General features: G+C 29.7%; 1 protein-coding gene and 1 long non-coding RNA gene across 3 annotated transcripts in view; both read right to left on the reverse strand.

Moving 5' to 3' along the window:
* LOC102585716 (uncharacterized) overlaps positions 1-4,152 on the reverse strand; it is a 17,233-nt gene extending 13,081 nt beyond the window's left edge. Inside the window, exon 1 of one of the 2 annotated variants that reach the window (XM_006348596.2) lies at positions 3,866-4,152. In XM_006348596.2, the coding sequence (XP_006348658.1) occupies positions 3,866-4,065 (200 nt within the window). In that variant the 5' untranslated portion in view covers positions 4,066-4,152. The remainder of the gene's footprint in view (positions 1-3,865) is intronic. The other variant, XM_015309313.1, reaches the window with a different exon arrangement.
* Positions 2,255-3,099, reverse strand: LOC107060865 (uncharacterized). Its single transcript, XR_001473579.1, has 2 exons — positions 2,866-3,099; positions 2,255-2,789 (listed from the first exon to the last, which is right to left on the reverse strand). It is a non-coding gene; the product is annotated as an uncharacterized lncRNA (long non-coding RNA).
* Positions 4,153-10,170: the final 6,018 nt, after the last annotated feature.

Genomic DNA, 10,170 nt, shown 5'->3' on the forward strand with positions numbered 1-10,170 from the left:
AAAAAAAAAAAAAAAAAAAAAAAAAAACAAATCAATGGTAAGTCGCACCCCTCATACTTATAACAACGTGAACATCGTAATGGAGTTCATGATAAATCGATAGCAATATAAACGAGTTGGGACCATCCAACAAAGATAAGAGAACACCAAAAGTTGGGCCAAATTTATAGCGTAGTCAGACGAACAACTCAATAGTAGATAGACGTCAAGAACGAAGAGGAATTTTACCTTCTTCGGAGCAGCGAGACCGAGACAGAACGAGCTGATGACCACGATCCTTCAACCACGACGACGAACAAGATATGGACAGAATTCAGACTCAAACGACGTCTACTCCTCTCGGAAAAACTCTCGGTTTTCTTTAGTATATATCTTAATTATTTCTCTTAAGCTATTAGGTGTATTCTTGTTCTAAAAATTCCAACAGAAAACAATTTTTCCCCTTTTCCACTCTCTGCCTCAATTCAAAAAAAAAACTAAAATCTCACTCTCCAAAAAAAAAATCCCCCCCTTCCTAATGAACAGAAAAGGTGTTTATATAAGGGGAAATTAGGGTTCGGACTTTTTGGGGGGAAAAGATGAGGGCAATTTCAACTTCAAGGACTACAAATTTGAATTTCAAAAACCTTTCACCATTAAAGGAAAATCTACTTTCTCTGAAATTTTCGCCCTATTCCGAAAGAGGAAGGGGAAAAACGCGTGTGCCTACTATTGCTCTGTTGCCACATTAATGGGGATAAGGACGTTTTGAAGAAGAAGCCAAAGGGAAGCAGTGCACTGCCTGGCTGCTGGACGTTTTCTGGGTTTTGGCTTTTTCTGGAAGAAGAAGAAGAATAAAGGGTATAGGGGTGGGGTCGGTCAAGTATATATTGTATGTTGTTATAATGTAATGTGTTTATTTTTTGAGTTGGAGGAATTAAAGGGTGGGCCTAGGTAGTTGGGAATCATTAAGAAATAAAATAAAATAAAACAAATAAATAAATTAAAAGGGGTGGGGTCGGCATTGGTGTTTGCTGCACGTTGTTGGTTATTTTAGTATTGTTGTATGTTATTGTATGCATATATGGGTTGGGAAATATGGGACTGTTTTGGTGGAGGAATGGGTTGGAAAAATGGGCTGATTTGGGGCTTAATTTGGGTTGGAATTAAATGGCCCAATTTTGGTCTTTAAAAGAATTGGATGCAAGGTGGGAAAAGGGTTAGAATTGTAATAAAATGGCTAGGTCTTGAATTGAGGATTTGGCCAAAAGAATTGCAATTATAATCGATTAGGATTACGAAATTAACCAAATCAGATTTACTTGGAGAACGTGGCCGAAAAATATAAACAAATAAATAAATAAGATGACTTTAATTTTAATTAATTAACGAGCTTCTTATTCTTAACGAAATAAAATAATTAACTTGATAATAATATAATTAATTTAAACATGAACTAATTAATTCAAAATCGTAATTATGATTTAAATTAAATTAAGTTAGTAAGGCACTTAGCTAAAAAGAAATAAAAATCTTTTGATATGATTTTTCAAATATTTATAAAATATACCAATTAGACACATAATTATATAATAATTAACTTAATTATAAACTAGTTAACTCGGAATATAAGTTATTAATTAATTTAAACCAAATAACCAAATGTTTAAATAAAACTAAAATCTTTTTGAGACAATTTTCGAACGTTCATAAAATATACTAATTAGACATATAATTATATAAAATATCATATTTATTATCTTAAAATTTATAAAAATGACAAAACTACTTTAAATGAATTAAAAATTATTTTGAATTTTATAAAGCCAATTATTTCAAATCATTTAGAATTTAGGAAGCTCGATGATTAATTTATATTGGGGAGGGTCAAAATTGGGTGTCAACAAGATTAACAATCACTTGTCGTTACATATATGAATACCTTCATTTTTCACTAAATATTTCGAATTTGAATTTAATAATATATTTTTAAAATTTAATGTTATTGAATGTCTATTACGGTTCCCCTGTTGTCGATTGGAAAATTGAGGCATTAAAAGATGTGGGAATTAATGAGATGAATTGCATACTACTAGTTGGTTAATATCAATGGTTAATCCGACTTATAAAGCTACAACATAATCAAATTCAAACGAACAAAATGTTGAATTGAATCGTATCAAGGTTATTATTATTTTTGTAATTTGTTATTTTATTTTTTCAATTAAGAAAACGAAAAAGAATACAAGAATAACAACAGAATAAATGCCTTATATCCAAATCAAGCAATTTATGCCAAAGAGTCCTGACAAATGATAATTCAAACGAAATTCCACACTTTTTAACTAGGAAACGTTCGATTTTCATTTCGATTTACAAACTCGTGTAATACCCTCCTAACTTCAAATTCAAAAAGAAAGGAATTACAGACTGTGGGCATGGTGGTGCAGCCAACACAATACTCATTAGTACATTCCTCTAATCAGGGGGGGAGCCAGTGGAACAATTGAATCGCCTTTGTTGAAAGATTATAAATGAACTCTAGTATATATAAGATGTTAAATTTTTCATACGATCACTGACTTCAATAATATTTCCTACGACCCATCATCTCCACATTTCTCCTATTATTATTTCCTCTGCAGCAGCAACGACAAATTAAGGACAACAAAATCACAATCAACCCAATTGAAATGATAAATCCTACTGGGGAATCCATCAACATCTTCAAAATATCTTCTATTGATTTCATCTTCTCCATTACTGCTGTACCTCTTACCTTCAATTCACCTCTTCCAAATTCCATCACTCTACTTACGACAACAACAACAACATATTCAACGTAATTTCACAATTGAAAAAGAACAAAATGTATGCGGATCTTACCTTTACTCTTCGATTCAAGACTAATTCGCCTCTTAGTTTTCTCTCTTTGATACAAACTTTTTAGATCAATAGTGTACATAAACAATTTCACAAGGTTTGATATTAATTTCTATCACCTAACTTTCACCGAACAACATTAATTATTGGATCGATACAGTTGATAAAGCAACAACTTGTTGGATTGTAGATGCATCTAAGCCTGTCCCACTTCAATAAATACTCCCTCCGTTTCATTTTATATGTCATCCCTTTTTATAAATAATTAATCCATAATACTTGTCATTTCATAAAATTAATGCATAAATTACAATATTCTTCCTTTTTTATCCTTGTGAATTATTAGCCTTAAAAATATACATTTGACCAACTTAGAAAAGCTAAGTAAATGATTCATGTTTATTAGTTAAATTAATTAATCAATATAAATTAATTCATATTTATTGATTGAAAACTTGAGTTTCAAAAAAATTATATAAGAATAGAAGGGTAAAGTTATATTATTTTTTAATTCAAGTGCAAAGTAAAAAGGTGACATATAAAATACAACGGAAGGAGTATAAAATAACTAAATTCATAACAAAATATTTATAAATTTCGAAATACAAACACATAGTATACAAAATTACATAAATCCACACCATAAGTGATATCACGATAGATGAGATACCTTCATTTTTAACTAAACATTTCGAGTTCAAACTTAAAAATTAAACAAAATACGTAGATATCGAATACCAAATAATTATACCGAAATTATTTTTTTCGGGAGCGGAGATCGCGGAAATAGGATTTAGGACTTTTTTCAAAATCACGCCTGGTCATCCTTACATTATTCCTTCCCGGAGCTTTCATCGTCTTCGCATTTCCGCCGTCGCCGCCGCTGCAGCACCGGCGGAGGAACAAAATTAGCAGAAATCCAATTGGAATGGTGTAATATATTGGAGCTATACGGATCGAATTTATCGAAGTAGATATCAGTGGAGGAGCTTTTTCCAGTAACCAGTCCGATGAGGTTCGTACGAACGGCGTCGTTTTCACGACAATCTGCTTCAGATTTTCCAGTAACCCATCAAATAAGATCCGCGCATATTCCGATACAAACGGTGTTGTTCTTTTGACGATCTCCTTTGCGTTTTCCACCATATTCATCTCCTTCAATTTCTCAAGTGCAGCTTTTGCTACGCTCTCCACGTTCTCCATTGATAATTTTCTCAAAAAAAATAAAATCTCTGCTCCGATTATTGTCTCTCTCACTCTGTGTATGTGACCGGCTTTTATAAAAGGGGAACGAATGACACTAAAATTTACTTATTTGTTACTCCGTCTACTTTTAATTGTCATAGTTTCAAATAATAATACTTAACTTTGATTAACATATTATCATATATTTTTTCATATATGCAAAAAATTGGAATGTATAATGTAGTTTTGAATATTTAAAATATCGAATTAATGTAATTTAATTTAACTTTGAAAATTAGTTAAATTAACTTTTAAAAAACGTAACATGATAATTAAAAGTGGACAGAGAGAGTAACTATGATTAGTGGCAGAGTTATAATTTTCACAATTCGAAATTTGAAAAAGTAAATACAAAAGAAAAAAAAAAGTTGTATAAAGAGTGTAATTTGAATGAACTCCAAAAGCTTCATATTTTATTGTCTATCATACCTTTCTATGATTCAAATTATTGATATATAAAGTATGTGATAATAGAAAATAAATTATCTAATAAAATAATACACTATAATATAATCCGATACATTATAAATCAATACAAAAAAACCATCCAAACATAGTGTAAGCCCATGGTTTTGGTAGAAGGCAAGAGATTCCGATAAGGTTCCCTTTTTTCCAAAGTTAAAATTAAAAGTGTACTATAAATTTAAATGGAGAAAATGATCAAATGATCTCCTAACCTAGCTGAATTTTCAACTACACACTTATATTTTATGGAGGTCTTATTACCCCTTAAACTATTTTAAAGCGGAATATAAACCACCCTAAAACTACACAACCACATTCTTTCCATGTAGTGTGCACCATGTGTTGCTAGTTGTCAAATATCACGCATATAATAAAAATAAAAAGTAATTATATTTCTTCTTCTTCATTTCTCCTCTCTTCACTTTTCCTAAGACATGCTTCAATTTCTTTACCTGTAACTCTCCAAAACCTTTACCTCTCTCCACTCCATTCCTCTCTAATCACTCCTCACCCCCACTCCATCCTTCTATAACCCACAAATTAAATATCAATATTCATCAGCAACACCACAACTACTTTATTAACTATTTAAACCTCCATTTTCACCTCTCCCACTCAAATTCCACAATTGTAATACCAATCTTAAGCTTGAAGTTCTCACTACTCGTCTTATGATTGAGGATGGATACACCCTTTTATTTATTTTTAAATAGTGGAGGATTTAGGCTTTCTACACTAGAAGAAATCACTGAATTATCGGTATTGAGTAGAATCAATTGATTGTTGTTGCTCAACTTCGTGAAATTCTTATTGTGTGTAGTTTAAATTCTTCATCAGACATTAATAAAGACAAAAAATAAGATTTGAAGCTTGATAAATTTTGTCTGAGCAAGAAAATTAATGACTTTGATTTATTTTTTACTACATAAATAATAGTTTTAATGATTATTTGGTGATTTTGATGGTTGTGAATAATTGTGAGACAAATTATGAAAACGGATTAGAAGATGGGTGAGGAGATGGGGCTGCCATAGTGGTTCAACAATGGTCGTGGAGATGTATAGGTAGGGAGGGTGTTGAGTGATGAGAGAGAGAGAGGAGGAAAAATGATAAAAGGAAAAAGAAATGAAAAAAGTAAAGAAAATAAAATTAAAGGCAAAAGTTGGAAAATGTATTTAACAAAAAGTTAAAATATTTTTAAAATATTTTTTTGATCAGTTCTTTATCTCTCACATGTCTTTAAGAGAGTGAACACACTCTCTGTGCCATGTCAGCACTTAAGGGTGCATTTATTCCGCTTAAAATAGTTCAAGGGGGTAATAGGACATCCGTAAAATATAAGTGTGTAGTTGAGAATTCGACTATAGATTAGGGAGGCATTTGATCATTTTCTCAATCTAAATGCATATGATATACTACAACTACTTTTCTGTTTTAATTAAATTGTGTTACTTTTGAAAAGAAAACATTTGAAAAATAATGTTATTGGTTACATTGAGTAGTAAATCCTTAATTTCAATATTTTACCATGTGTATTTAAAGCTATAAAAGAATAAATTTGATATACACACACATTTTTAATTTAAAATTACAAATAAAAAATTTTCTATTACTTTTTAAAAATTTGTGTCCAGTAAGCTTGGGCTTTGGGGGTTAGATAGAATTCTAGCAAAAAGTTTACTTTAAAAAATCTTTAAATGAATATTATCATAATAATTTCAAAAATTATATAACATTTGAATGCACTAAACCTATTCAGCATAAATAAATAATTGTTATGAAATTATAATAAGTTGAGATATGAACAATTCAAATACAAAAAAAAAAAAAAAACTCTTGTTGACTGACCTAGTTGAGTTTTAATATTTAATATTAGTTTTGTGTTTATAAGCAATTCTTTCTGAAATATCTGGGGTCCATTTTTCACATAAAATATGGAACAACCTTAACATATTAGTTTAGATAAATATTAATTTTCTAACTTTTCATATTCTATTCTTTCATAAGAAGACTTTTATGGTCAAGATGAAAGCTTTTTTAGAAACACAATTTATTTAGCTAAAGTTGGTGGATGAACCCCAATTTTCTCCAATGGATTAGTTGGGCAAAGATAATGACAAAAGACACATATAATTATTACTATCTCTCACTCATTTTATATGGTACCGTTTAACTTTGCATGGTGTTTGAAAAAAGAAGAAAGACTTTTAAAATTTGTGGTCCAAAATAATTTTAGATATTTGTATAGTTATAAATTATTTCATTAAGAGAAATTTCAAAGTTAAATTGTTTCTAATAATTATAGTAAGATAACATTCTTTTTGTACATCAATCTTTTGGGTCATGTATACCCTTAAAACTAATTGATTGACGCATAGCATCATCTAAACAATATACCCGAAAATTGATTGTTGTTGTGTATCAAGATCACATAACATAACAAGGGTAAAGACATGAGTTAACATCCCAAAAGGCAAATATATGCCCAAAATTGGATGATAAGAGCAAATATACCAAAAAAATATGACGAAAAGTAAATATAATTCTTTTCTAAAAGTACAATGATAAATATAACCCTTTTCCCATTAAGAAATATAAAATAATGGTAAATTTCATTGTCTAGCATTTTTAGTTACAATTACAACAATAATAAAAATTTAAAAATATGTGCATAATATTTAGTAAGAGATTAGCACCAATCTATTAAGAAAACTTTAATTAATAGCAACCAAAAGCTAATTTCATCTTCTTCTCTTCTGTCCCTTTCCCTTTCCCAATTGTCCTGATTTAAATGCGTGCTCTTGTTCTTGAAGAAAAGCCAGATTTTTTGAATCATTTTTCATTTTTCAAGTTAACTTAATTATTCATTTTTCAAGACTACTTTTAGAGTGTTTCTTCCAATTTTATCCTTCATTTGAATTTTCAATGTGATGACTTCTCCCAAATATAACTTCAATCATGTGACGATCAAGGACGATTTTGAACATTTTCTCCCAAATATGACAAGTAAATATAAACTAAGGGAGTAGTTATCATTACAAAAGGTTGTGCTCATTGTAGATTGTAGATCTTCATCAAATTAAAATGCTTAATTAGCTAGACAAGCATATCACCAGGAGCTTTCATCATCTTGCCAATAGGTTTTTTGCTTCTCAAGCAACATAAAAATAGATATCTCATCATCATGATAATAAGTTTTTTGCTTGATCTCGAACAATATATAAAGAGATCTTTCACAGTCTTCCAACAATATATAAAGAGATCATTCACAGTCGTCTTCCAACAATACATAAAGAGATCTTTCACGGTCTTGCAACAATCTATAAAGAGACTCACAATCTTAATCAACATAACACACGCGGTTTTGAGATGATCCATTATACTGAGCAGTATTCCGACTTGGAAGTAGAAAAAGTATATGAAGATAGCTAGAAATACCGCTATTATGAGAAAGTGTAAAGCTAAGTGAAACCAATATTTGATCATCTTCTCGATTCTTGTCTCTAGTGAAAACAACTCGTCAAACCAATTCATATATAAACTCTTCACTTGCCAAGTGAAATTGTCAAGCGCTGCTAGCGCTTGCCCACCAAAATTCTCAAGCGCTAGTAGCACTTGCCAACCAAATCTCCTAAGGACAAGTGACACTTGTCCGAAAACATTTTGCAGTGACAATAGTACTTGCCAACCAAAATTTCTCAGGGCAAGTGACATTTGTCCGAAAACATTTTGTAGTGACAATAATACTTGCCAACCAAAATTCTTGAGGGCAAGTGGCACTTGACTGAAAACTTTTAGCAGCGACAATAGTATTTGCCAACCAAAATTTTTGAGGAACAATAGCCCTTGTCCGACCAAGTTTACGGGTTTCATTAACAATTGGCCAATAAAATTCATCATTATTTGTAGCACTTGACCACCAAAATTCATCAGTATGAGTATGGCTTCCTTCAATTTCTCCATCACAAAGCTCATTATTTCCTTCATAACCATTTTTTTTTCTATCTAGATCTCTTGATAGAAAGAAAAAGATATATTTGTAAGGAAGTATGATATCTCCCTATAAAATAAAATTTTGTGTCTCATTCCTAGTAATTTACATTCTACATTTCTTTTAGTCTCATGGCATGTGGGTGGGACACATCTTCCACCCAAGTTTTCTTTTTAGTACAAAAGATAATAGTAATATTTTCACTTTTATAAGACTTCAACTTTAATCCTTCCATTTCATGACCGCAAAGAATCATTTGCTTTAAATAAACAGTTATTTAGTTAAATACTATTTTCTTCGTCCCTAATTACTTGTCCACTTTTAAATTGATATACCTATTAAGAAAATAATGATTGACATAGTGAGTTTACCATTTTACCCTTATTAATTTGTGAAATGATGAATTAAAAACTTAAGATTTTCAAGAATTTCTATTTTTTTTCAAAATAATAAATTGAGGGTATAATAGGTAAAAGAATGTCTTTTCTTGATTTGTCAAAATAGACAAGTAATTAGGTACACCTAAAAAAGAAAAAGTGAACAAGTAATTAGGAACCGAGAGAGTAATTGACTGTAAGTGTAAGCATATGTTTGAATTAGATATTGGGTTTTTCTGTTTACAGGTTAGAAATTTAAATTTATGATTTTGGATTTTGACTTTTATTATTTTAGCTTAAAATTAAGTCCTTATATAAGTAATTTTTTAATTTATTCAAATAATACTGTACTAAAAATATTTACAAATTAACATAATTGAAATAAATCAATCCAAATAAGCTCTAAATGTACTACTACTCGACTAGCTAGGTTAAACATATATATATATGGGAAGGAAAAAAAAGAGTGAAAATGGAACATTTGATAAGAAAATAACTTTACAAAGATTACCTGTATAAAAATAAAAATTTAACATAAAGTTTTCATAAAATTATCAAATTTACCCAAGATTATTGTGAGCGTGATTGTAGTAGGTCATATTTTTAGAAATTCAAAATAGCTATTGCTACATTGTCATTTGTCACCAAAAAGTAATTGACCCAAAAGAAAAAAGACAAAATAAGGTAACTTAATAATGAAGAATCTTAAAACACTTTTGATTTTCAAATTTCAATTTCTACTCATAAAAATTTAATTTTTTCAATGTAAAATACAATGTAATTGTATTATAAAAATCTATGATCAAACCAAAACACTTCAAATTATAAAAAAAATAATACTCAAGCGTACTGCAATACACAATCAAAGTACTTGACGAAACTTATACTTTTATAAGATTAATAATCACTTGTCGTGACATATATGTATACCTTCATTTTTCACTAAATATTTCGGGTGAATTTAATAAATATATATTTAATGTTATTGAATGTCTATTACGGTTACCCTGTTGTCGATTGGAAAATTGAGGCATCAAAAGATGTGGGAATTAATGAGATGAATTGCATACTACTATTTGGGTAATATCAATGGTTAATCCGACTTATAAAGTTACGACACAATCAAATTCGAACGAACAAAATATTGAATTGAATCGTATCAATCTCTATTACTATGTGGTTATTATCCGTTACAGAGAATACAAAAATAATAACAGAATAAATGCCTTA

Source organism: Solanum tuberosum, unplaced genomic scaffold (genome assembly GCF_000226075.1).
Source record: "Solanum tuberosum cultivar DM 1-3 516 R44 unplaced genomic scaffold, SolTub_3.0 scf00103, whole genome shotgun sequence".
NCBI lineage: Eukaryota > Viridiplantae > Streptophyta > Magnoliopsida > Solanales > Solanaceae > Solanum > Solanum tuberosum.